General features: G+C 40.1%; 2 protein-coding genes across 5 annotated transcripts; both read left to right on the top strand.

Moving 5' to 3' along the window:
* The first annotated feature begins 181 nt into the window (after positions 1–181).
* On the top strand, positions 182–12,324 carry LOC146364977 (NLR family CARD domain-containing protein 3-like). Of its 2 annotated transcripts, none has more exons than XM_084918001.1 (9): positions 182–252; positions 607–747; positions 1,901–2,032; positions 3,260–3,333; positions 3,459–5,289; positions 6,190–6,363; positions 6,932–7,108; positions 7,956–8,129; positions 11,166–12,324. In XM_084918001.1, exons 2-9 carry the CDS (start codon positions 632–634, stop codon positions 11,254–11,256), a joined length of 2,769 nt encoding a protein of 922 aa, XP_084774127.1. In that variant the 5' UTR covers positions 182–252; positions 607–631; the 3' UTR covers positions 11,257–12,324. The 2 variants fall into 2 exon arrangements, with proteins under 2 accessions (XP_084774127.1, XP_084774126.1); XM_084918000.1 differs by having other exon boundaries at positions 3,456–5,289.
* Positions 12,325–13,907: 1,583 nt separating this feature from the next.
* On the top strand, positions 13,908–27,686 carry LOC146364976 (protein NLRC3-like). 3 transcript variants are annotated; one of them, XM_084917998.1, is made up of 10 exons: positions 13,908–14,328; positions 15,060–15,179; positions 15,443–15,538; positions 16,833–16,952; positions 17,734–17,825; positions 17,945–19,730; positions 20,665–20,838; positions 24,156–24,329; positions 25,771–25,944; positions 26,427–27,686. In XM_084917998.1, exons 1-10 carry the CDS (start codon positions 14,225–14,227, stop codon positions 26,434–26,436), a joined length of 2,850 nt encoding a protein of 949 aa, XP_084774124.1. In that variant the 5' UTR covers positions 13,908–14,224; the 3' UTR covers positions 26,437–27,686. The 3 variants fall into 3 exon arrangements, with proteins under 3 accessions (XP_084774124.1, XP_084774123.1, XP_084774125.1); XM_084917997.1 differs by having other exon boundaries at positions 17,942–19,730; XM_084917999.1 differs by lacking the exon at positions 15,443–15,538 and having other exon boundaries at positions 17,942–19,730.
* Positions 27,687–27,963: the final 277 nt, after the last annotated feature.

Here is a 27,963-nt window from a genome sequence, read left to right as displayed (position 1 = left end):
GTTATGTTTAACCAGTTTAATGACGTGTGGAAATCTGACAATGATTCAGGTCATTTTGATGAGAAATCTAGAAAAGTGTTGATAAACTGTCAAACCCTGCTGCAGTTGTGAAGTTGAAATGTCATCATCCTATAAGAAGGTTAAACTGTGGTCACGTGATCTCCTCAAACGTAAAGTGGTGGAGAAGCTGTAAAACAGAAAGTGAAACCAGCGGGTGTTGCGGAGGTTTGTTGAACTTAACATAAAGTCCAGGTAAAGATCACTTCTGCTGTAAGCTCTGTTTAACATGTGCGGTGCTCTCGCGTCTCTTTAACAATCATGTAATCGATGGTCTTTCCTGTGTTCGGGTGATCCACGTAATTCAATTCAATTTTATTTATATAGCGCCAAATCACAACAAAAGTCGCCTCGAGGCGCCTCATATACGTACTTGTGTACATGTTGAAACAGCCGACATAGCAAAAGTGGACAATAAGGTGAGAGTAAGAGAGAGAGTGGACTCTTACTCTTACTCTCTTACTCTGTGTGTGTGTGTGTGTGTGTGTGTACTGGTCTTGGGTGACTTTTGAACAAACCTGTCTTCATTCTCACGTTGTGCGTTCGCAGAATTGTTGTTTACAAGTGCTTGAAGATGAATAATTTGGAGGAAGAGGAGGACAGAGCACCGTCTCCTGTGTCTATGGCCAGTGACTGGTCCAAAGGTCGTCCCCCAAACTTCAGTAATGAACCGGGACCCTCAGACACAAAGTAAGAGGCTGTTTCTGCTTTACACTGACCTGAAAATGAGCCAGTCAGTGGTAGTGTCTTTAGTTGTAGAATAATGTTGTTCTTCCGGGTTTTTGTTTTGTTTTTATTGTTTTTGTTAAATACCACAACTACCTGATACCTCTGCATAGTTAGGGACTCCACCCAGGGACTAGGGTGACCAGATACCCACAAACTAAATGTAGGGTAAAGATTTAAAAAAAAAAATCTTACTAATACACTTTTTGGGTTTCAGGCATGGTAATGATGATGTGAAGGATAAACCTATAAAGAACACAGAAAAAGTAACAGTAAAATCCAACAGCAAACTGTACATATAAAGTTTATTTCCCAGCATAGAATCTATAATGCACTTAAAACAATCTTTAAATGAAAGACTCAGAGAAAACGTGTTGTGAAAGTCGGAACATAATCCGCTCCTGACAGTTTTCATTTCTGTTGTGTCAGCAGCAGACTTGGTGTTGTTTAAGGGTTTCACAGTAAAAATGAAATATAAAAACAGATTTCAAACGTAGTGTACGTACAAACTTCTTTTGAGGTCAGCGGAAAGTGTCCTGTTTCAATTTTATTTACACAGCGCCAAATCACAACAACAGTCACCTCAACGCGCTTTATATTGTAAGGTAGACCCTACAATAATACATACAGAAAAAACCCAACAGTCATATGACCCCCTATGAGCAACCACTTTGGCGACAGTAGGAAGGAAAAACTCCCTTTTAACAGGAAGAAACCTCCAGCAGAACCAGGCTCAGGGAGGGGCGGGGCCATCTGCTGCGACCGGTTGGGGTGAGAGAAGGAAGACGGGATAGAAGACATGCTGTGGAAGAGAGCCAGAGATTAATAACAAGTATGATTCAGTGCAGAGAGGTCTATTAACACATGAGTGAATGAGAAACATGACTGAAGAAGAAATACTGCATCATGGGAATCCCCCAGCAGCCTACACCTACTGCAGCATAACTAAGGGAGGATTCAGGGTATGGGGCCTGATTATTTAAGACCTTGTATGTGAGGAGCAGGATTAATTCTTATAGAACAATAATGCTGTTGTGAAAATGTTTGCTACCAACAGAAAACAAAAAATTAAAATTAAAAAAATCGATATTTGTTATGTATTGTTGATCCTCATTAGGGGAAACAATGATTTGGAGGAAGAGGAGGATGGAACATCGTCCCTTGTGCCCAGCTGTATGTCTATGGCCAGTGACTGGTCCAAAGGTCGTCCTCCAAACTTCAGTAATGAACCGGGACCCTCAGACACAAAGTAAGAGGCGGTTTCTGTTTTACACTGACCTGAAAATGAGCCAGAATCAGTGGTAGTGTCTTTAGTTGTAGAATAATGTTGATCTTCCTGTTTTTTGTTTTTGTTTTTTCCCTGCAATTCATATGTAATAATTTTATTTTTATTGTTTTTGTTAAATACCACAACTACCTGATACCTCTGCATAGTTAGGGACTCCACCCAGGGACTAGGGTGACCAGATACCCACAAACTAAATGTAGGGTAAAGACTTTTTTTTTTAAATATATCTAACTAGCACACTTTTTGGGTTTAAGGCATGGTATTGACAATGTGAAGCATAAAAATACTCATTTATTTGAGTGTAGTTTTCCAATTTACCATGCTAGCCTGTAAATTGGAAGTACCATTCGTACTCACATTCACACGTATAGGTAATAACCTAACTCCACTTACTGCATGCCTTTGGACTGTGGGAAGAAGCCAGAGTTTCTGGAGTGAACCCACACAAACACTGATAGAACATGTAAACTCCATCCCAGATAGATCAGGGAAATACAAAAACTAACTGAAAAACTTTAAACCAGGGCCGGTGTCCTGCAGGTTTTAGATCTCACCCTGGGTCAACACACCACATCAACTGATTAGTTCATTACCAGGCCTCTGGAGAACTTCAAGACATGTTGAGGAAGTAATTTAGCCATTTAAATCAGCTGTGTTGGATGAAGGATACATCCCCACCCCGCAGGCACTTGAGGCTTGGAGTTTCCCCACCACTGATTTAGACCCTCCAACTCTCCCCATAGAGGTCTGAGAGATCTTCTAGAAATGGTGATGTTAATTTCTGGTTAATCGATTGGTCAGTAGGGGATTATTTTATACCAGTTAATCTCCAATCTTGAACGTAACAGGATAGGTTACCATGGCGATTTACCTTGGTAAGAAGTGAACCACCTTCACAGCTGGACAAAATGCTGCTTGGTAGTAGAGTCCTCAGGAAGAGACTGAAAAGCAGATATCAGGAAAATACTGTCATGATAAACCCTCTTCCTTGTAAACAGATGTGTCGACAGGGTGCTGAGAGCTCGTGTTTTGGATTAATATAAGTTCTGATGGTGTAAAAGGAAATGATTATTGCTTGATAAGTAAAGAAAGAGCATTGACTTAGTAATAGACCATACTGAGACTTTCAACTTAATTAACTTCATGTTTAGCCACATGGCCAGAATAAGTTTCCCTTTCTATCCACAGAAAGAACAAGTGTGTGCAGGAGCCCGTGTCCAGTTCTGGATTTTGGACAGCCAGTAGGAGCAGCTGTGTGCAAAGTAAAATTGAGCATCTGTTTGCTGATGGAGTCATTAAAAAAACTAAGCAATGTATGTTAAATGTTAAATATATGTAAAAAACTATATATAAATTTTGTTTTATTTTCTTTATTGTCTTTCAGTAGATGATGGCCTTCAGGAAGTTTTCGATGAACATAAAATCTGTTTGAAGATGCGATGTCAATCTGTGACTGAGGGAACTGATAAAACAGGAGGTGAAACTCTCCTCAACGCAATCTACACTGAGCTCTACATCACAGAGGGACAGAGTGAGGAGGTTAATACCCAACATGAAGTGAGTCAACTTGAGACGGCTTCAAACAAGAAGACCCTCCATGATGCTCCAATTAAGTGTTGTGACATCTTTAAAGCCTTACCCGAACAACAAATGCAAATCAAAGTGGTTCTGACCTACGGTGTTGCTGGCGTTGGAAAAACCTTCTCAGTGCAGAAGTTCACTCTGGACTGGGCAGAAGGTTTGGAAAACCAAGACATCAGTGTGGTGGTTCTGCTTTCATTCAGGGAGCTGAACCTGATCAGAGATGGGCAGTATAGTCTTCTGGAGCTGCTCCAGGTTTTCCATCCAACATTACAGAAGGTCACAGCAGAGAAGCTCGCTGTCTGTAAACTTTTGTTTATATTTGATGGTCTGGATGAAAGCAGACTTTTACTGGATTTCACTAAGAGGGACGTCATGTCTGATGTCACACAGAAGTCAACAGTCACGAATCTGCTGACAAACCTCATTGAAGGCAATCTGCTTCCTTCGGCTCTCATCTGGATAACTTCCCGACCAGCAGCGGTCAATCAGATCCCTCCTACATGTGTTGACCGTGTCACTGAAGTGCGAGGTTTCACTGATGCTCAGAAAGAGGAGTACTTTAAGAAGAGATTCAGTGATGAAGAGCTGTCCAGCAAAATATTTTCCCACATAGAATCATCCAGGAGCCTCCACATCATGTGTGGAATCCCAGTCTTCTGTTGGATCACTGCTACAGTTCTGGAGCACATGTTGACTGGAGGGCAGAGAGAAGAGCTGCCCAAGACCATGACCGACATGTACTCACACTTCCTGTTGGTACAAACAAAAAGGAAGATTAAAAAGTACCATGAGGGAGAAGAAGCAAGTCCAGAAGAGCTGATGGAGGCTGACAAGAAAGGTCTTTTAAAGCTCGGGAGGCTGGCATTTGAACATTTGGAAAAAAGAAACCTCATGTTCTACCAAGAAGACCTGGAGCAGTATGGTGTGGATGTCACAGAGGCCTCGGTGAACTCAGGACTTTGTACAGAGATTTTCAAAAGAGAGTGTGTGATCTTCCAGAAACCAGTCTACTGCTTTGTTCATCTGAGCATTCAGGAGTTTCTGGCTGCCGTTTACATGTTCCACTGTTTCACCAATAAAAATACTGATGTTCTGCAGGACTTTATAAATATAAAGTATTTTCTTGAGAAACCCTCTAAAAAATCTGGAAATATTCATTGTTCCATCCCATCTCTGGATGTCTTTCTGAGCAGAGCCATGGAGAAATCTTTGCAAAGTAAAAATGGCCACCTGGACCTGTTTGTTCGCTTCCTTCATGGCCTTAGTCTGGAGTCCAACCACAGACTTTTAGGAAGCTTACTGGGTCATTTGCAAAATAGTCCACAAATCATCAAGAGAATTATAAACAACCTGAAGAAGATGAACAGCGATAAAATATCTCCCGACAGAAGCATTAACATTTTCCACTGTCTGATGGAGATGAATGACCTCTCAGTACATCAGGAGAGCGAAGAGTTCCTTAAGTCAGAGAACAAATCAGAGAAGAGACTCTATGAAATCCACTGCTCAGCTCTGGCCTACATGCTGCAAATGTCAAAAGAGGTTCTGGATGAATTGGACCTGAACAAGTACAACACATTAGAGGCAGGGCGACAGAGACTGATCCCAGCTGTGAGGAACTGCAGAAAGGCTCTGTAAGTCTAAAGGCCCTTTCACGTCTAAAGGCCCTTTCACATAGGACGCGGCATGTGCAGCGCTGTACTCCAAAACCCATTCTTTTCTATTGCACAAGACTACTTGCACATGCTATGGTCAAAGTTCAACCCAGTTGAGCTTTAACCGCTATACATGTGACATACCTTTGCACAACCAAGAGAAACGAAGCCTACAGTCACACTAACCTCAACCACACAATGAACGAGGAACTCTATGACACATGTTTACATACATATATAGGGACCTCCTGTAGCCCTTGAGTAAGTCACTCCATTCAACAGCTATGTGGAGGAAAGCACTGTTGTGGAAACGACATACTCTTCTCTAGTTGGGATACTTACAATGTTTTGCCTTTTATGAATGTTTTGAAATGACACAGAGCAGGCACATCTGGTACACATAGAGTGAGCACAAAAAAATGACATACAAGTCGAGTGCAGTAGTCAGCGCAACACAAATTTTGGGCCATTCACTCTAGCTGGCAGTCAGTGCAGCACACGCTGCCGCATCCTACTCTCATTCCTACTCTCACCTATGGTCACAAGCTCGGACTGAATGGATGATGTTGCAGATACAAGTGGTAGCAATGATTTTTCTATGAGGTGTGGCTGGGCTTTCTTTCAGAGCAGCTGTTAAATTGAAAGAGGTGCCCTGGATGATCAAAAGTCTTGACATCTCTACTCAGAATGCTTCTTGGTCTAGATATCAGCTAGCTACACTGGAAAGCCCCCAAATTGGTTGTTGTTCCCAAAAGGCTTTTCGCTGATGGGTTCCCTGATTGAACAAGATCTGCTCAACTGTTTTGATGTTAAATGCAAAAATAAATATGTAGTATCTTCTTCCATGATAATGTCTTTTGCAAATTTGTCTTTACACAGACTTTCTGACTGTGGAATTTCAAAGACTCACTGTGAAGTCTTGGCCTCAGCCCTGAAGTCCAATCCCTCCCATCTGGAAGAGTTAGATCTGACCTTCAATGAGCTGGAGGACTCGGGACTGAAACTGCTCTCTGTAGGACTGGAGAGTCCAAACTGCAGACTGAAGACCCTGAAGTCAGTACCCTGACCGTTGTTGTTGTTTTTAATACATTTACTTCATAAATTTGGATATACATTTTCAGGATTTTCCAAAACAACCAAAAAAGTACATAAAAAGTACACAAAGTAAGAAAGAACCTTAAAACCTTGCTTTGGTTAGTATCCTTTTCTGTGCTTAGAAAGTGAACAACACCATTTTGTACCATTTCAGACTAGCTAACAGACTGCTCTTAATGGGGGGGGAAATTGTTTGGAAGGATCTACCAGTGAAATTTTAGCCAAAGCTTAGTAATCATACCTGCTAGGGTTTACTGATCCTACATAGATAGGAGGAATTAAAAAATCAAAGTAATCCAATCTAATCATCACTGAATGCCTGCAAGATACAAGACCGTCATTAGAGAAATGCTAAGTCTCATTATTTCAGTTAGTGAATTTTTTTTATGATACCTTTTCCCTGAATTAGTTTTATATCTGTGTATTACATACTATAAAGTGATGTGGCACTACGTTTAAAACCTGAGCATGTCATTAGGTCAGAAATAATTGTATCTGTCTTTTTCTTTCTTCTTTTGTTATTCAGACTGTGGCACTGTGGATTGTCAGAGATTAGCTGTGCTACTCTGAGCTCAGCTCTGAAGCTCTCCAACCCCTCCCATTTGACACATCTGGATCTGAGTTACAACAAGCTGCAGGATTCTGGAGTAAAGGAGTTGTGTGGTTTTCTGGAGTGTCGATCCTGTCAACTGGAAACTCTGAGGTCAGCTGTGTTTTCATATTAAACTGTGTTCTCAGAATGTAATGATGATCTTACGGGTTCAATTCACAAAAAGTCATGTTCAAATATCTTGTTTTATCTGTCCCTAATACAAGACACAACGGATCTGCAGTTTGTTTATGCCAAATTCTGACTGCCTTTAGAATGTTGCAGCAGAAATCGAGACACATCAGACAAGGCAATTGTTTTTCAGCTCTTCTATTGTCCACTTTTGGTGGCCCCCAACCCTTTCATGTTGTTAGCTGCTACATGTGGCACCCACTGTGTTCTTCTGCTTTAAGGTTCAACATGTTGTGCATTTAGAGGCCCAAAACAGTTTGGCCATTTTCCCTCTTGCATCAATAAGAGATTTTCACTCAGAGAACTTGTTGCTTTTGTGTCTATTCTCTGTAAACCCTAAAGATGGTTTTGTGGGAAAATCAGATCAGTAGTTTCTAAAACACTCAGAACCACCTGTGTGGTTCAAATAATCCTGATATGCTCAAAATCACTTGTTGCTTGATTTGAACTTAAGTAGGTAGGTTGTCTTAACCATGCCCACATGCCTAAATGCATTGAGTTACTGCCATTAGGCATTACGCAAATCAGCGTTAACAGGCAGTTAAATGGGTGTGCATATGTTTTTTGCTGAGCACAACTGCATGTAAATGAAGTCACTGCTTGAGCTGGCAGTGTATGAGAGCTGATTTTATTATGTCTTTGTTGTGCAGCAGAAATAGCAAGATTTGATTAGTAATAATGACAGCTCTTTTTTTACTTATTATGTTTGATTATTTACATGAAATATTTAAAACAGAAACATTGTCTTTTTATTTTATTCTTTATTCAGACTAAGGGAGTGCTCTTTGTCAAAGGCCAGTTGTACTTTTCTGTGCTCAGCGCTGAAGTTAAACCCAGACCACCTGAGAGAGCTGGACCTGAGTAGAAACGGCCTGCAGGATTCAGATATGATTCAGCTGGTGAATCTTGTGAATAATTCAAATTACAGACTGGAGAATCTGTGGTAAGTAGGAAGTTGCATTGAGTCAATGTTGCTTTTAGCACTACTGTATAAAACACAGTTGGTATCGGAGCAAAGATCGAGTGTTTCCTATAAACCCTCACTGGCTGCTTTTCTCAGTAAAGCGGAAGCTGTTAACAGTCATCATTTTTTGAGAGGACGAGAAAGTCAGCCAGACAGATTAGACTGAAGACTGCGAGGGCTGCACTGTGTTAACGCGTTAGCGCCGTGCAACCCTCGCATGGGCCGAACGGGAATTTGCTGTGTTAATGCGGTTAAGGCGTTAACGTCGTATTAACGAGAATAACGCTGACAGCACTAGTAAAGACCCTAGAAAACCCCAAAAATCAGATGATCCCCTATGAGCAAACACTTCAGTGACAGTGGGAATAAAAAACTCCCCTTTAAAAGGAAGAAATCTCTGGCAGAACCAAGTTCAAGGAGGGTAGGCCTTCTGCTGCGACCGGTTGTTAGTGGAGGAAGACAGGACAAAAACACACTGTGGAAAAGAGCCATAGAGCATAACTAATGATTAAATGCAGATTGGTGCATAAGCACATAGTGAGTGAAAAGGTGAGTGAAGGTGAAACACTGGACCTATTGCAGAATAACTAACGGAGGATTCAGGGTCACCTGATCCAACCCTAACAATATGCTTTTATCAAAAACAAATGTTTTAAGCCTAATCTTAAAAGTAGAGATAGTGTCTGTCTCCTGAATCCAAACTGGGAGCTGGTTCCACAGAAGAGGGGCCTGAAAGCTGAAGGCTCTGGCTCTGATTTTATTTTTAAATGTGCTAGCAATCACAAGTAAACCAGCAGATCGAGAGAAAAGTGCTCTATTGGGAAGATACGGTACAATGAGGTCTTTAAGATAAGGTGGGGTCTGATTATTCAAGATCAGTTTTTAAGGAGAAATATGGTCTGTCTTTCTTCTGCCGGTCAGCACTCTTGCTGAAGTATTTTGGATTAACTGAAGGCCTTTCGGAATTTTCAGCATCACTCTGAGACAGGATATTTATATTTTTAGAGATGTTGTGCAAATGGAAAAAAGTAATCCTACATATTTGTTTATGTGCATTGAAGGATAAAAAGTAGATTCCTCACAGTGTTGCTGGAGGCCAAGGTAATGCCATCCAGAGTAAGAGTCTGGTTAGATACCATATTTCTAAGATTTTCAGGGGCGAATTCAATAACCTCAGTTTTATCTGAATCTAAATTTAGAAGAAATTAAAGGTCATCCAGGTCTTTATGTCTTTAAGACATTCCTGCAGTTTAACTAATTGGTGTGTGTTATCTGGCTTCATGGACAGATATAGTTGGTTGTCATCTACATAGCTGTGAAATTGTATGCTATGTCTTCTAATAATACTGCTTAACCCAGGGGTCGGCAACCTGCGGCTCCGGTCCCGCATGCGGCTCTTTAGTCCTTATACTGCGGCTCCGCGTGGTTTGGGAAAATAAATGAGAAGTATTTAGCTGAAGTGTATTTTATTTATATTAGTTCTTTTTTAACTTGTAGTTCTAAATTGGAAGATTATTGTGATATTGAAATATAAAAATATAATTATATTCTATTATTTTTTCATCGCTCAAAATAAGCGTCACACATGTGGAAGCCGGTGTACCCGCCGAAACGCCGTGCATTTATCGAGACTTTCAACCCCAGGTAGGCCAATTATGGATCTTCGGATCCACATTATGTCAGCAGCTCCACTGTGAACTATGTTAAAAACAAACACCGCTCACGCCTCACAGATGACAGCTTACAGTCCTGCGTAAAGATGAAAGTACAGCCCCGATTTGCAGACGCTGTGCGCAGAGGTTCAGGAGCAGAAGTCCCATTGTAAACATATCACGGCAGACCCGACGATGTTTCCATGAACATGCTTTTCAGCATCTCTTTATTGACCACTTTTCACACACGGTTGCTGTACGCATACTGCAGACCACGCCCCGCCACACACATTAACCAGGTAAAATACATATTTAGGCAGAATTTTGCAAATATCTATTTTTTTTTTTTTTTTTTTAGCAGCATAGTTCTTTTTTTCCCAGTTATTTTTTAAAAGTCAGGTCAAGGCTCCAAAAGCCCAATGGTGATATAAGGGTGGCGGCTCACAACAGTTTTCGTTTGCTGGATCATTTTAGTTCAGCTGGGTGTCTTTCCTTTTGTTATATTTCTTTAAGAGTTCAAAATGTGTTAATTACATAAATAAAATGTAATTTTCTCTGTAGCACTTCATGGATTTCATAAGCAACACACCTTAGTTGTTCACACAAAGCATAAAAGTAAAAAATAATATATACAGTGTTATCTTCATTTTAGATGTCAAAAAGTATTTGCGGCTCCCAGTGTTTTCTTTTGCGTGGAAACCGGGTCCAAATGGCTCTTTGGGTGTTAAAGGTTGCTGACCCCTGGCTTAAGGGAAGCGTGTATAATGTAATGTATAACAGACTCCATTTACATGAACAAATTGGAGTCTGTTAGATAGATATGATTCAAACCACTGCAGCGCAGTACCTGTAATACCTACAGCGTGCTCTAATCACGGTAATAAATCATGGTCAACAGTATCGAACACTTCACTGAGGTCTAGCAGGACAAGCACAGAGATGAGTCCACTGTCAGAGGCCATGAGAAGATCATTTGTAACCTTCACTAAAGCTGTTTCTGTGCTGTGATGAGCTCTGAAACCTGACTGAAACTCTTATAATAAGTCATTCCTCTGCAGATGATCTGTTAGCTGTTTGACAACTACTCTTTGAAGCTCCTGGCCTCCAGAGCTGTAACCATATTTGTTACAAGTATCATCATTACTAAAGGAGGCTGAGAAGTAGCTAAAATTCTGACACAGTGAGCAAGAGTTCAGGAGGAAGAGGTGAAGAGGCCCTCTGTTCATTTCTAAAGCAAGTAAAGAAGTGTTGGAGCCAAGACATTTGAAGAGATATAGATATGGATATAGATACATGGGTCTTTTTGACCAGATAGTTGTACAATCAAATTAGATTTTTTCTCTGTTATTTCTTCTCTCTACAGCCCCCACGAATTGTCGGTAACAGTGAGCTATGACGAGCTCTGCCCTGATGATCTGGAGAGTTTTAAACAGCAGCAGGAATTTGTGCATTAGCATGCCCTGACTCGGCCATGAAGTTAGAAGAAAAACTTCAACCAGCAGTGACTTCTAGAGGAATCAAAAGAAGTACAAATGACTGTTTCAGTGTGAACTGCCCTTAGAAGTGCAGACTCAATAAGAATTATTCACAGACATTATGCAAACACATATATGTGCTTAAACTGTGCATATGAGTGTTTCTCCTGCTAATCTGGGATTCTGTTCTCTTTTCCTGAGCTTGCTTGTAATGAGCAGGCATATTTAGAACTAGGACAGACTATGTGTCTATACAAAAGATGAACTGTCTTAGAAAGTATATTAAATATTTATCTGTTCAAAATGTATTTAAATTAGAGTCCACCCTTACTGGAAGTTAGTTACACTCATTTCTCGGTGATGTCCTGGTTATAGATGATGGACTGGTGGGTCCTTGTTTGGACCTGCTTACTTCTTTTCTTCTGGTTTGCTATGCTTTAACACTTTTAAATGTCAAACTTTTCTTTTAAACTTGAGCCACAGCCTTTGTCTTAGAGAATAAAACATTCATCTGTGTAAGCAATATATTATATATACTGTAAGTCAGTGAATCCTGATGAATATACCATCATCCCTGTGTTTTATAAACCTGATAGAGTATAAAAAATCATACCAGCACTGCTCCTCTGATTACTTCTTATGGTGACACAAGGTTTATAGTCATTTAGACAGCACTCAAATCAGTGTAAACTAGAGTAGGCTTTGATTTTCTGTAATTTTTCTGTGTTAGAGCGCCACACTGTGGCATAATTGAGAACTGCAGTTAATGTTTACACAGTAACTTGCTTGATTGTTAAAGACTGCTTGCATGCACAGTTTCATTACTGTCAGTGGATTAGGTTCCTGTTTAGTCTTTCAGTAATTAATATTTCTGAATGCAAAGTATTTGTTGGATGCATAAAAATGTGAAGGAATGATGTGGAAATTTAATAAACCTCTATGAGCTCACTGAACCCTTTAGAACTCACCACAGTACTGAGACTGCTCTTATTAAAATAGCTAAAGACTTAAAAAAAATAATCCTGTCCTGTTTGGCAGCGTTTGCAATCAGAATTACGACCTGAATGCAAACATATTTTTCCAAGATCAGCTCTATAAATTCTCTATAGGCTCCTCTTGTTCAGGTGTTTCTTTTATGTGTTTATTTATTCATTTCTATTCATCTTATTTCAGTTATTACATTATATATGGTATAGCAGGACAATGTCTTAAGGCAGCCCCCAAGAGTACCGAAGCCCCAAGGCCACACATCTCAGCAACATCTGCGCGCCCAACCCAGGAGGAGAAGGAAGGAGGCCCTAGATGGGGCGCCCATGGCCACAGGGTGAGAGTCCCAGAGGTGAGGGGCGGCCGACCTCCCTGGTGCAAGCCCAGTACAGGGTCCCAGGGCTCCAGGCCCACAAGTACCGCCCAGTACCCGGCAGAGCCCTCCCACCCCTGCCGACAAAGATGAGCTACAAGCCTGCGCCAGAACATCCAGCCATAAGCCCCGGAACCAGCAAGTACCCACATCCCAGGGAAGGGCAGCTGTGAGAACATATCATCCCCACCCTCGTAAATGTCCTCTTGTCAAGTCATACATTACTTACAAGATCCTCTTACAAACCCCTCAATACCCTGATCCCTCAGTATCTCTCTGATCTGCTGCAACCATACACACAGTCTTGGATGCTACGGTCCTCAGCCACGGGCCTGCTTTCTGTCCCGTGCACCAGCCTCCATACCTTTGGGAACAGAGTCGTCAGGCTGGAGGCCACCACCCTCTGCAACTCTTCCATATCAGCTTCACAACGCTCCGTCACTGGAATCCTTCAAAAAACTTCTCAAACTCACGTCTTCAACAAAACCTTCTGCTCCTCTGTAAAGCATTCTTGGGTCTTTTAAAAGGTGCTAAACTAAGTTATTACTATTATTACTATTATAAAGCACATCTGAGTGATTTTTGAATCCATGTTGAATTTACTAAAAGCATTGAACCTAAACAAAAAAAACATGTCATGTGCAAGAGCTAGACTTTTATAAATCCTTTTTAATCAGGTTTCCCAAAACCTAATAAAAAATGTGACGTAGTGGTATCATATTTCTTCCATGCTAGCTTCTTTTCATAAAATTTACAACCAACCCAAAGTGTAAAGACCTTTAAGGGTTAACCCAGTTTAGATTACTCTGATAGCAATGTTTAAGTGGCTGTTAAATTTAGGCCTGTTGTCTTTGATAGTAAGAAAAGAGATGTACAACCAAGCTGGACCAAAGGTCTCCCTGACACACACTGATGGAGCTACATTAATGTTTAACTATTAACTTCTACATGATTAGAATCAAGTTGCTACCTGCTCGCTTACTCACTATGCCACTCGACTTACCAGTTAGAAACGAAAGTATTCATTTTGGTGGTAAAACCAGAAGTCTACCATTAGGGGGCCTCAGATTATATATAAACCTTCATTGTCCATATATGTGTGTGTTTTGAGAATGTGATTGATGTGATTTGATGCTCTGAAAGTTCTTGAATCATAAATCTAGAAGCCTAATTATATGATATGTTTATGTATTCTTGTATGTCTCTCTCTCTCTCTCTCTCTCTCGCTCTCTCTCTCTCTCACACACACACACACACACTCCCAGGATGACATCATGTGATTTCCTGTAAATGGAGAAGGGAGGAGCATCTCTTCTCCATTGATCTAGGTCACTGCAAACTACGGAGCAGGAGGAAGAAATGAATGTGAGCTTTAAGCCGACATTATGTTTCGTCTGCTTTCAGTCAGCTGTCTCTGTGGACTGGAAGAAAAAACAACGATGTGCTAATTCAGGAAGTGGACTGACAACTCAGTTCACTGCTGAAGTCTCTGTGTGTGTTGTACTTCCTGTTTTGTCAGTCATGTGAGTGGTTTGTATTCTGTGCTAATGCTCAGCATTTCTGAGTTACCGGTGAGCCTGGCTGAAAATGAATGTTTTGGAGGAAGAGGAGGACAGTGCACAATCTCTCTGTTTTCCTATGAAGAGAGACCTTTCCATAAATGACAGTGAACCTGGACCTGCAGACACAAAGTAAGAGACCGTTTCTACTGTAAAGTGAAGTGAAGATGATTTATTTGTTATGAAGAAATAATGTGTGCGATCTATTTTAGTGAAGTGTTCCCCCTAAAGCCTTGATGTGGAACATCCGGAGCAAAATTTCACTGCGGATCTTAAAGATTAAAAACCTGTTTGCACAGAAATAATGCAAAATGAAACTCATGAAGGAGTTCTTACATTTGTATGCATGCAGTACTCATGTACTGCATGCAGTACTCATAAATATGTATAGGGAGGACTGCCTGAGTAATAGATAGACATTATAAACTGTTCACCAAGCTTGTGGGCCACAGACAAACTGATTCTTGTTGGAAAAATGCATATTTTATAATACACTTTTTAAAACTTCCATCCTTATCATCAAGTAAAAAACTACAAAAAGACATTGGAAAAAGGAAACAAGAGTTCAGTGCAAACTAGCATTGATATCAACTGCACTGATTAGTTCTTTTATTAGCTGCTTATACAGCTAAATTTGCTTACATTCTCACCAGTTTAGAATGACCATTTAGGATGTGGATCTTTGGAAAGGGACACAGCTGGTGAGACGGAGAGGTAAATAAACATGGAGACTGACTTCCACAGGAGATGCTGAAGACAAGAAACATTCCCAAAACCCCAAACCTTGGGTCAGTGACTCTGGGACCAAGACAGATCCCGTCAACATGAATGATGTGTTACATATTATATGTTTGTGTTCCCAGAGGTCAGCAGCCCAGGCGCAGAACAGCGTCTGCAGGATCAGAGTGTCTGTCAGTGAACAGTAACATTTCCAAAGATGATCCTCCATTCTTCAGTAATGAACCTGGACCTTCAAACACAAAGTAAGAAAATGTTTCTGCTGTAAAATGAGCTGAAGAAAATTCCCTTAGCAGGCAGAACAAACACGCTTCCATATCTGTAAGATCAGCTTATTGTGGTAGTGATATAAATAAAATCCAAACTGAGACCCTGTGACAGTGAATGTTTCTGCTTTTACTGAAAACCTCCAGAACCTCAGTCCTGTACTCATAATAAGTGACGTATTTCCAACAACATGAAGATACAAATTAACAATGTGCTAAATATTATATGTCTGTGTTCCCAGAAAAGGAACAGAGACTTCAGGATTCGACTCTCTGTCTAACGTTTCCAAAGACGAGCCTATGCACTTCAGTAATGAACCTGAAGTCTCAAACACAAAGTAAGAGACTATTTCTCCTCTAAAATGACACGAAGATGGTTTGTTAGGATGACACTAACACAGAAAATCTTCAGTGATTTTCAAAATCAGAAACCTATTTGAACAGAAAAGCTGTAACATGAAAACATGAAGGACTTCTTGTGTTTGTATGTGTCAGATATTTTAAAAACACATTATGAAATAGGCCACACTCATGATGGAGAACACAACAACATATGAGGGGATACAGAGACACGCAGGATGATGAAGGAAAAGGCAACAGGTGGGAACGCAGCAGCAGTAAACTATCATAATTACCTGGAAGGAAATTAGACACAGGATACAAAGAAGAACAGTCACCAAAATAAAACAGGAAGAGAGCCACAACTGAACAGCGAGTCAAGATTAACCTGATGCCAAGCACAAAAGAAGACCAAGTAAAGCACAGAAAGACGAAGGAGACAGGAATAAACAGAGAACCAAGGAATAAAGCACAAACTAAATCTGACATCATAACCTAAACATAACCAAAGCTACAGAACTAGAAAACCCCCAACATCACAAAATTCAAACCTGTGTCCAAGATCCAGTGACCATGACAGTATGTACCTATAGAAGGTAGAATATGTTCCTGAGTAATATGTTACATAGATAAGGTTGGAATATAGTTATTGTAGAGCAGTGACTGACCTTCCTCGTCTTTGTGTCCCAAAGCTTTCATCAAAGTCTCTCACATCCATAACTGTGGCCAAAAGACATATTAAGATTACAAACACAAATAAAACAGGCTTCAGGCCTCAACTGTGCTCGGGTGTGATGTAAAATGTAGCTAATCACCCAACGCAAACAGTTTAACCATGCTCATTTAATGATTGCAAATAGTGCCTATTCCTGTGTAGCTGACACAGGAAACCTGCAGAGTTTCAGCCCTGAACACCGAATCGTTACACAAAATTTAGGTGGTAGTGCCCAACAACATACCTGTGACCAAGTTCAAATAAGCAGTTAACGTAAATGTTGCAGAAAACTGGAGAAACACAAATAGATATGCTTCCCCACCCAAGACAAATAGTTCACCCACTCCCTTTCACTGCTGACAGCAGTCCGTACTCCTGTATGACTGGCAAAAGTCTGGAGACTCATTGTGGTAGTGATATAAATAAAATCCAAACTGAGACCCTGGGACAGTGAATGTTTCTGCTTTTACCGAAAACCTCCAGAACCTCAGTCCTGTACTCATAATAAGTGACTTATTTCCAACAACATGAAGATGCAGATGAACAATGTGCTAAATATTATATGTTTGTGTTCCCAGAGGTCAGCAGCCCAGATGCAGCCCAGCGTCTCTAGGATCAGAGTGTCTGTCTATGAGGAGTGACTCTTCCAAGATTTACCCTATATCGTTTAATAATGAACCTGGACCCTCGGACAAAAAGTAAGAAAGTATTCTGAACTGGCCGGTCTACAGAGTGAGGCGGTTCATAACTAACATGGGGCAAATGAAGTCAGAGATTTCTGCCTAAACCAGTGTCTGCCAAAGCAATGGCATCACAAAATATCATTTTAATGCAGTTGTATTTTTTCTTTTTTCTTTCTTTCTTTTTTTAAAATTTAATATCTTCTTCCATTGTAAAGTAATTTGTAGTTTTCCAAATATGTGTTGTAAACTTGCAAATTAGTCCGTGCATGATTGCCCCACTGATCATAAAGTCTGTGCATGTCTGCCTATATCGCTCATCAGGGATTGTTGGACTGACGATTGCCGGTTGGAAAATTTTTACATATTTTTTCACATATCGCCCAACCCTAGCGTTTATACACCAAAGAATATATATTTTTCTATAATTATTTGTTTGCATTAGACTATTATTTTAATGTATGTAACGTACCTGTTTGACCGAGCGTTTTCAGTTAGTTAGTGCACTTCCCCCTATATTTTACCCTTGTGTTACTTATCTTCTTACTAATCTCCCACTGAATAAATACCCCCACCTTATATTAATGAATACCCTGTAATTTTATCTTCTAAACCATGCTATAATGTTTTACTTCGTATTCTGTCTGCACCTTTGTTCTCCTTTATAGTCTTTTATCTTATGTTTTAACCTTGTTGTGAAGCACTTTGGTGTACCTTTGGTTTTAAATGTGCTATATAAATAAAGTTGTATTGTATTGTATGTGTACTGGTCAATACACATTTTCTTTTGTATGCACAGAGAGAAGACAAAGGATCCTGTTTCCCACTGTGGAGAAACAGCCACAGCCAAGTTTGGACGACATATAGCTGGTCAGAGCAACACTGTGCAAAGTAAGATTATGCTTTATAAGACATAGGGGAAGATTCCACATGATGATATACCAATATTAAAGTTTCATTAATTTTATTAATTTTATTTTATTATTACTTTCTTTTTTGTCTTCTAGCAGTTGCTGGTCTGCAGGAGCTTTTAGATGAACATAAGATCAGTCTGAGGAAGAGATGTGAAACTGTAAATGAAGGATCTGAAGAAACAGGAAGAAGAACTCTCCTGAACAGAATCTACATAAACCTTTACATCACAGAGGGACAGAGTGAAGACGTTAATACTCAACATGAAGTGAGGCAGCTGGAGACAGGTTCCAAGATGAAGACCCTCCATGAAATTCCAATTAAGTGTCATGACATCTTTAAAGCCTTATCTGACAAAGTGATCAGAGTGGTTCTGACCTACGGTGTTGCTGGCGTTGGAAAAACCTTCTCAGTGCAGAAGTTCACTCTGGACTGGGCAGAAGGTTTGGAAAACCAAGACATCAGTGTGGTGATTCTGCTTTCATTCAGGGAGCTGAACCTGATCAGAGATGGGCAGTATAGTCTCCTGGAGCTGCTCCAGGTTTTCCATCCAACATTACAGAAGGTCACAGCAGAGAAGCTGGCTGTCTGTAAACTTTTGTTTATATTTGATGGTCTGGATGAAAGCAGACTTTTACTGGATTTCACTAAGAGGGACGTCATGTCTGATGTCACACAGAAGTCAACGGTCAATGATCTGCTGACAAACCTCATTAAAGGCAATCTGCTTCCTACGGCTCTCATCTGGATAACTTCCAGACCAGCAGCAGCCAATCAGATCCCTCCTACATGTGTTGACCGTGTCACCGAAGTGCGAGGTTTCACTGATGCTCAGAAAGAGGAGTACTTTAAGAAGAGATTCAGTAATGAAGAGCTGTCCAACAAAATAATTTCCCACATCAAGTCATCCAGGAGCCTCCACATCATGTGTGGAATCCCAGTCTTCTGTTGGATCACTGCTACAGTTCTGGAGCACATGTTGACTGGAGGGCAGAGAGAAGAGCTGCCCAAGACCATGACCGACATGTACTCACACTTCCTGCTGGATCAGACCAAGAGGAAGATTCAGAAGTACCATAAGGATTCTACTCCTGAAGCTCTTCTGAAACTTGGGAGGCTGGCATTTGAACATCTGGACAAAGGAAACATCATGTTCTACCAAGAAGACTTGAAGCGCTGTGGTCTGGATGTCACAGAGGCCTCGGTGTACTCGGGACTTTGTACAGAGATTTTCAAAAAAGAGTGTGTGATCTTCCAGAAACCAGTCTACTGCTTTGTTCATCTGAGCATTCAGGAGTTTCTGGCTGCCGTTTACATGTTCCACTGTTTCACCAGTAGACAGAGCAAGATCCTGGAGGATTTCCTAATCCCTAAGTTTTCTAGGATGTCTAGGAATTTTGGAAATAAAACTACCCATGTGATATTTTTAGATGACTTTCTGAGCAAAGTTATGGAGAAATCTCTCAAAAGTAAAAATGGTCACCTGGACCTTTTTGTCCGCTTTCTTCATGGCCTTTGTCTGACGTCCAACCGGAGACTTTTAAGAGACCTGCTAGGTCGGACAGAGAGTAATCCAGATAGCATCCAGAAAGCCATCAGCAACTTGAAGGAGATAAACACCCAAAAAATATCCCCTGACAGAAGTCTCAACATTTTCCACTGTCTGATGGAGATGAATGACCTCTCAGTACATCAGGAGGTCCAAGAGTTCCAGAAGTCAGGAAAGAGATCACAGAGACTTTCTGTTATCCACTGCTCAGCTCTGGCCTACATTCTCCAAATGTCAGAAGAGGTTGTGAATGAACTGGACCTGGGTGAATATAACACCACATTGGAGGGCAAACAGAGACTCATCCCAGCTGTGAGAAATTGCAGAAAGGCTCAGTAAGTCTGCCTGTGACTAACATTATAAACTTGGTTCAGGTTAGCAGTTTCGAGCCAAAGGGAAAAATTAAGATGAGATAAGATTTCAGATTTTTCTGTGATTGAGAATTCAACAGAAAGATGAGTTGGAGTTTCTGTGAGGAAACCCTTCACATTTTGGTCAGAATGGACAGTAAACTTCCACATTTTCATTAGAAAATGATTTGAAACTTAAACTTAAAACTCCTGCTAACATATTTTAGGTTCTGTTAGGTGCAATCAGTGCAAACAAATGCTGTTGCCTTGTGTTGCTAGTTCTTGTCAGCTTCTGTTGACTCAATAAAACTTATTAGAAAATCTAAAGATTAGATGATGAAAAACAAAATAAATCTTTACTTTCATAACAATATCCCAAAAGGTTGATTCTGTTCATCTCGACATAACGTTTTCAGTGGAAGAAACGTGACAAGTGACTTCTTCAATCTCCAAGAGACGTTTCTCTCACTGAAAATGTTACCATCAGATAAACAGGGGGGCGATCGTGGCTCAAGAGTTGGGAGTTCACCTTGTAATCGGAAGGTTGCCGGTTCGAGCCCCGGCTTGGACAGTCTCGGTTGTTGTGTCCTTGGGCAAGACACTTCACCCGTTGCCTACTGGTGGTGGTCAAAGGGCCCGGTGGCGCCAGTGTCCGGCAGCCTCGCCTCTGTCAGTGCGCCCCAGGGTGGCTGTGGCTGCAACGTAGCTTGCCATCACCAGTGTGTGAATTGGGTGGATGACTGGATGTGTAAAGCGCTTTGGGGTCCTTAGGGACTAGTAAAGCACTATATAAATACAGGCCATTTACCATTTACCATAACAGAATGAACTTTCTGGGATTTCCTTACTTGGACGATTGAGCATGCATCAAGACACTTCATAACACTATGTTTTGTAAAATGTGCTTCTTTTTTTACAGACTTTCTAGCTGTGAGCTCTCAGAAGCTCACTGTGAAGTTGTGGCCTCAGCTCTGAAGTCCAACCCCTCCCATCTGACAGAGCTGAACCTGAGCTTTAACAAGCTGCAGGATTCCGAAGTGAAGCTGCTCTCTGCCGGACTAAAGAATCCAAATTGCAGACTGGAGACTCTGAGGTCAGTTTACTGAGTAATACTTGCTTTTTTCCTCTCTTCAAATCGAGCATTGTAGTTTGAAGTGTTAAGATATTTCTTTTGTTGAGCTGTGAAGTAACCCTGTTATAAACAGGCTCCATTATCAGATGATTGGATACAGCTGACAGCATAATATTGATGTTAAACTAATTTGAGGATTCAGAAGTCTGAGTCACAGAGCAAGTTGGTGTATTTGTGCTTGTACAGTGTTTCTGTGTTGAACTGTATGGTGGCCCCTAGAGACAAAGCATGTACAAACTCCAAAACACTTTCAAACTCCAAAACACGTACAAACTCCAAAACACTTGCAAAATCCAAAACACTTGCAAACTCCAAAACACTTGCAAAATCCAAAACACATGCAAATTCCAAAACACAACGGAAGTGCTCCAGGACGCTAGGGGCAGTGTTGGCTCGATTTGCAAAATAAACGGCAAGTTTGTCTGTATGGGACGGTCTAGTCTCCGTCGCGCTTCCCAGGTTGCCTAGCAACCATGATACTAACCGCTGGAAACGTGTCATACAACTTTGTTTGACAGAAATGAAGGAGAACATATTTTGTTCATTTGTTTGTTTGTTTCTACAAGAGCTTTGTGTGATTTGATACGTATCTGAGGCTGAGACCACAGGACAGTAAAACATGATTTTTGGGCTTCATTTCTGTACTGAACAGTCATTTAAGATTAGTTAGTAAATAACAATTAGCTAATGTTGTTCATGAGACTAAAGTCATATCACTTTGGTAATGTAAATATAATATGGCCAATATTATAGTTATTATATTAATCATTATTAGCTATTACAGCAGTGAACATGAACTCTGTGTCAAATACTGAGCCTCAGTACAGATTCAAGTTGCAGTTATTTATATGTCTTATCACCTTAAATCTTCACTCAAAGACAAGTATCTTTGACAGTGCATATATAGGTGTATCATATATAAGAGACAAATGTTGTTCCTTCAGTATGTTGGCATTACTAAATTTGGCTCATTGCTTACATATATTTATAAAAAGAAAATGTACAAGCTGTGATAACTGTTTCTGATAGAATGAAGAGTAGACTGATATATTGAATATTCCTTTATTGGGTGAGAAAATCAGACCATGTCATAACTGCTTTAAGTCATACAGAATAGATATCAGAGCCTTAAACAGGCTGACTTCTGCTAAATGGTTCAAACTGGGCAGAAAGTATACAAACACATAACATCCTTATAGAATATGATGTAACACTATAGATCAACTTACCTCAGAATATATAAAGGATATAAACAATTACAGCAATATGATGCAACAAACACAGCAGTACTACTAATCCAAAATACTCAAAGCTTCATAGAACTGAAACAAACATTTATTTTTAGGTCCATTCTGCTGCTGATACATACTTTAGGTTTCTGAACATTAAACTTGTTGCTGCCTTTCATAGTGTGTAACTTGAAGGCCCTGAGTACTTTCTCCCACACTGAAAACACTGGAATGATAACATTATTTGAACATTACCTAATAAGACTGATTCAGGACAGACAGTTAGTTATGTTAAACTTTCCTAGCAGTCCTTCACAAACAGGGAACAGTCTGTCTATTCTCTCCATCTGTCTGCTGCTGCTGGCTCTTCCTCCTCCTCTTCCTCACACACTGCTGAGTTTGTCCTGGTGGATCATCAGGGGTGCAAAGCCTCACAGATGATGTGCAGCAGTGGGTCCCTCAGTCTGTCCTCACGCTGGACACTTGCAGTTGTCACACATGGAAATCAAATGTGTGATAAGCTGCAGGATTCAAACACAAGTGTAACTTCTAAATGAATGTTCATACTTTTATTCCACAATCAGAGAGAAAGAAACAGAGCGAGAGAGTGAAGGACAGACAGACAGGTGACAGTCTCAGGTGTATACACTGCTACAAAACAGCACAAAAGAAGGAGGATTGTGTTATTACGAAACATGAAGAGTTCCCAGATGGTACAGTGGACACATGTGTGACTCCTGTGATTAAAGCATCTTTCTTTCAGCGTAACGAGTGAACCGTCAGCTCGTTCAAACGCACGTTAAAGTCCGTTTGGCTCGACACCACCGAACAGAGGCAGCAATATAACATAGCTAACATTAACAGTGCAGTGAATCCTGCTTGTGCCGTGATATTCAGGACTGCAAACCGAGCAGCATTCACTGACTTTCAGCTTGTTGTGTTTGTGGATATATGACTGACTTTAATTATACATAAAATCATCACATTCTCTGTAAGATTAAAGTCAACTATTGAACGGCGTATACTTTGAAGTAAAGGCTTTAAAACCAAGTTAGTACAAACATCGCTAATGTCATATAACTTTGCCGACATGTGGCCAACAGTAATGTTTTAATGTTCTTCATTATAAAAACATTCGTGCATAAATAAGTGACATAATATTCAGTACTTACTTCTGAAAGTTTACTCTTCGGCAGCTCCGCTTCCGCCGTTTTTTTCGGCAAAATTATCCACACCACCGCCGCGCTATGAAATCTGGGACATGTTGGGCCATGAAGGCTGCACCGACCCATCCTTAAAATTCAGGGAAATTAAGGATGCATTTGAGGGCCGCATTTCGAGCAGCCTTTGAATTGGGACAGCCTTAGTCGTGTCGCTGTGACGTAATCGGCCTTAAAATGCGGCCTTTAAGGCTGCAGACCCTGAATTGGGATACAGTCCAAATCCGGTCATTGGTACTTCCTGGCTTGTGTAGTTACTAGGTAACAAAAGCTCAACACTGCCCCTAGCGTCCTGGAGCACTTCCGTTGTGTTTTGGGGTTTGCATGTGTTTTGGAGTTTGCAAGTGTTTTGGAGTTTGCAAGTGTTTTGGAGTTTTTACGTGCTTTGTCTCTAGGGGCCACCGTAGGAACTGCAGTCAAAGCACAGAAAAATAAAGTTTAGTTCTCAGTACTCTGTAACTTTTGGTAGACGTGCATGATTTTTGTAAGTCTGCACATTTATGATCACCGTCAACAGCAGGAATCATATTGACAATGAGGGACTATTTAATAAAACAGCTGTAATTTCTAAACCCCCTGAATTAAAGCTGAAAGTTCACACTTCAATCACATATTGGTTGTTTGATGCACTGCGGTGGTGTACAAAGGGAAAACTACAAAAATGATGTCTTTGTTGAACAAAGCACAGGCCCAACTGTAATTTGCAATGATTTGTATATTAGTACATAATTTATAGTATAGGTACAAATTTAAAACTAAGATACATTATATTTGCTGTATTTTATAAATGACTGAATCTGAATCTGCCTTTTTTAAATTCTTTATTCAGATTGAAGGGTTGTAGGTTGTCAAAGGCCAGCTGTGCTTCTCTGGTCTCAGCTCTTAAGTCCAACCCCGTCTATCTGAGAGACTTGGACCTGAGTGCCAACACACTGCAAGATTCAGGCGTGAAGGACATGTGTGGTTATCTGGAGAGTCCAGGCTGCAGATTGGAAGTGCTCAGGTCAGGCAAAAATGTTTTGGTTGTGTGGTCATATAAATATAAAGGTTTAATGTGTAGGCTGGCAGTCTGCAGAGGATTTAATGCTAATGCTTTCTTCTTTATTGCTTCAGTCTAATAACTGCAGGATAGCAATGCTGCACAACAATGTTGAACAACACACTGAAAACCTAAAAAAACAAGTAGATTAAGCACAATCGGAAAATTTTGTTATATTAGAATTAAAACCAAGGTGACGGCTAAGTCATTAAATAATGTAATTATTTTATAAATATGCTCTAATTTAACTAGTTTAGTCTATAAAATGTTACAAACTGTGAAGCAACATTATTAAACTCACTTTCTTTGAGGTCAGCCTCAGAGTGTACGCCCCACTTTATGTGGGTTGGCTGCGGGCTGCAGTGCTATGCTAACAACCTGAAACAGATGAACAACTTTTTAATTTGTGCCTATACGAGGTCCAGCCATCTAGTGAGAAGCCCAGTCAAAGGGCAGCTAATTATATCGATTCAAAAATGGAAGCAGTTGCAGACAACTACTTTGTGACGAAGTAAGAAACGCTTGAATAATAGTAACTTTGATTTCTGGTGTGATTTTGAATCCAGCTGTCAAAGATTTGATGATTTTGTTTTTAACAAACAACATAATGTATATCAGTAAAGATTTTCAGCTTTACTATTTAAGTAATCAATCCCATTTTTAATTTAAACATGCGCTCAATTTTTTTTGAGAGGAGCAGCTAAAAACTGGAGGGATTGCTGATTTCCTTGGGTTACAGAGAGAGATCTCTGCAGGCTGGAAAGAGTCTCCACAAAGGAAAGATCGTGAAAAGAGGAATAAAAAGTCACAGGGATAACTTGCTGAGTGAGACTTTATCATGATAAGAGCAATGAACTGGTGTCAACTGGATGATTTCCTCAACCTTAAAGCAATCATGTTAACCTGTAGTTCACATGGAGAGTGGGCACAAAGGAGGACCACTCCTGACACATGTAAACAAAAAGTGAGCAAGGAAACAAGGAAACAAAGAGAATAAGAAAACAAAAGAAGAAGAGGACTGTGATGGACTCATTTTTTGGATCATTAATGACAGATGACAATCAAATATATTTTCATGTTTATTTAAATAAAAATGTTTTATAAGTATTGATCATCATTTTGTTAACATTTCCATTTTGTGGCTTGATGAACTTGGGCTGAAAGGATAAATTTTTGACTTGTCTGATGCACAGGATTTGTTTGATTGTGTCTTTATTGAATCTATCAGTTATATTAAACTACTTTTTATGAGTTTTTCTGCTGAATAAAATATCTTGTTGGTTTGAGGTGTTTGAAGTCTCTGTTTCCTAACCTTTTACATCCTATACCGTCTTTAGCTTCAGATTATTAAACAGGTTATAATTTTAAAATCTGTCTAAACTTAAATGTTTCATTCATTTCTCAGATTGAGGGGCTGCAGTGTGTCAGCGATCAGCTGTACTTTTTTGGTCTCAGCTTTAAAGACCAACCACTCCCATCTGAGGGAGCTCGATCTGAGCCAAAACAACCTACGGGATCCAGATGTGAAGCAGCTGTTGGATCTTAAGGAAAGTCCTGACTATAGACTGGAGACTCTGAGGTCAGTAAAGAGCTGGAGTCACTCTGTGTTGCATTCAGCAGTATTGTACTGCAATAGAAATAATTCCAAACAAATATACAAATATATACAGTACACATCTGAGATAACATTCAGATCTATATTTCTATATTTCATAGCTAACTTAGCCGTGTCTTTCATGGCTGCTTCCATGTTTACTAGCCAGGTGATATTACAGAAAGCTGCCACAAAGATGTTTGTGTTAAACTGAACAGCAGGAAATACATATTTAAAAAAGATGTTCGTGGATCATTTATGACTCTTCACAGTTCACGTCCACTGTGGAACAATAGACTTGATGTTCAAACGTGTAGGTTAGTGAGTGTACATGTTGACATGAAAGCTCAGAGAAGCTAAGATAGGCCACGCCTCCACTGCAGCTGTGAACAGGCTAGATGTGCTGCATCTCTGAGTGACAGCTTTTGAAGTGACTTATTTAATACACCTGTTTCTTGTCTCTACAGGTTGGAGTGATAATCTGTGTAACAATGAGAGCAAACAGGACGACGAGTGGACGAGCTGTGATCATCCACTGAGCTTGGAGCAGCAGCAGGTTGTCGGTTCCTGTAGAAAACCGGTTCCCAGTATTCCAGTTCCTTGGAATTGTTAGTCCACCTGTCTGTGTCCTTATTAGGGATTTGCACTGGTGCACGGGGCTGTAGTTAAATGGTGATTATGAGACAGAGTGTTTCAGCTATTTTACTTGTTCCCAGAGCTAATTAAGTAACATACTGCATTACTTTTACGAAAAGCATTCTGTGTATTCTGTGTAATATTAAACACTGACTACAACAACGAGGGCAAATACCTCAAATACGCACAGACGTTTGACTCCAGCATGCAATTAATTTGCATGAATGTCATTTCTTCTTGCTGCTTAGTGACGGTGGTAACTCTTAAAACGGAGCCAATGAAAATCGAATCAGAATCACAAAATTCTTATCGATTCCCATCCGTAGCGTAGATACTGTAACTCGGCTGTTTTATTGAGAACTGGATCAAGAACTGACACTGTGAGGTTTCAGGGTTTCAGTGATCTTCTTCTACTCTGCACTGAGACGTTAGCCCCAGGTTCATCTGGTCCTCCAAGTCTTTGCCATGTCTGCTGCTCTGCCGTGGGTTCAAAACGTTTGTGCTGCACACGGTGTCTTTATGTGGCGGAGATAAATGTCTCCTTTATCTCTGCCACATAAAAGGCCGTTAAATCACAAGTTTAAATACCACAAAAACCTAATGAAATGCAACTTTTTTAATGGTGATGAGATGAACACCCTGTGATATTACTTAAGTGAAGCACAAATTCACTTCATTCATTGTATAAACTGTTTTATTGTTTTGTTGTTTGGTTGAGGTTGCTGATACTGACATTACTGACACATTAAAGTCCGTCATTCACTGGCATCAACACTTATCCCTTACATCATATCCTGCCAAGCCAGAACACACACAGGAAGTTATAAAACCAGACCCTTTTCCACATCCTTTACCTCCAAACCATCGTGAGAGGAAAAATGCATCAAGACCTTTTAGGTCCTATAAGTTAAATTAACTCTCTAATTTTTATTCTAACATTTATCTATTATGATATTTTGTCAACATGTCAATTCAAAGAGTGCTGCATGATAGCTTGAATACATGTTTAATTTGGCAGATTGGATTCCTTCCATTTCTTTGTTAATAACTTGAAGACAGTGAAAATAAATAAAATGGTTTTTATCTGTTAATGTCTGTGTTCTGTTTGCGTTGTTGATCTCTCTTCATGTGTTAAAACATTACCCACCTACATAACCATCAGTAATCGTACCAAATAAATAATGTTCACGCTGCATCTGTGAGCCAGTGCAGACGTAACTGTTTTCAACCACTGAATATCATATTAGACCCAGTAAAAATAATAATAATTTAATGCTGTTTTCAAGGCCTTTGAAAACATACAGTGTGAAAGGGGTTTTCTTTTTCAGTAATGAGCTAGACTTGGTCTTAATAGATATAAAAAAAATA

The sequence above is a fragment of the Perissodus microlepis genome, chromosome 20 (genome assembly GCF_051167445.1).
Source record: "Perissodus microlepis isolate ML-2025 ecotype Zambia chromosome 20, ASM5116744v1, whole genome shotgun sequence".
Taxonomy (NCBI): Eukaryota; Metazoa; Chordata; class Actinopteri; order Cichliformes; family Cichlidae; genus Perissodus; species Perissodus microlepis.
Note: the sequence above shows the minus strand (reverse complement) of the source record. Positions and strands in the feature narration are given on the sequence as shown.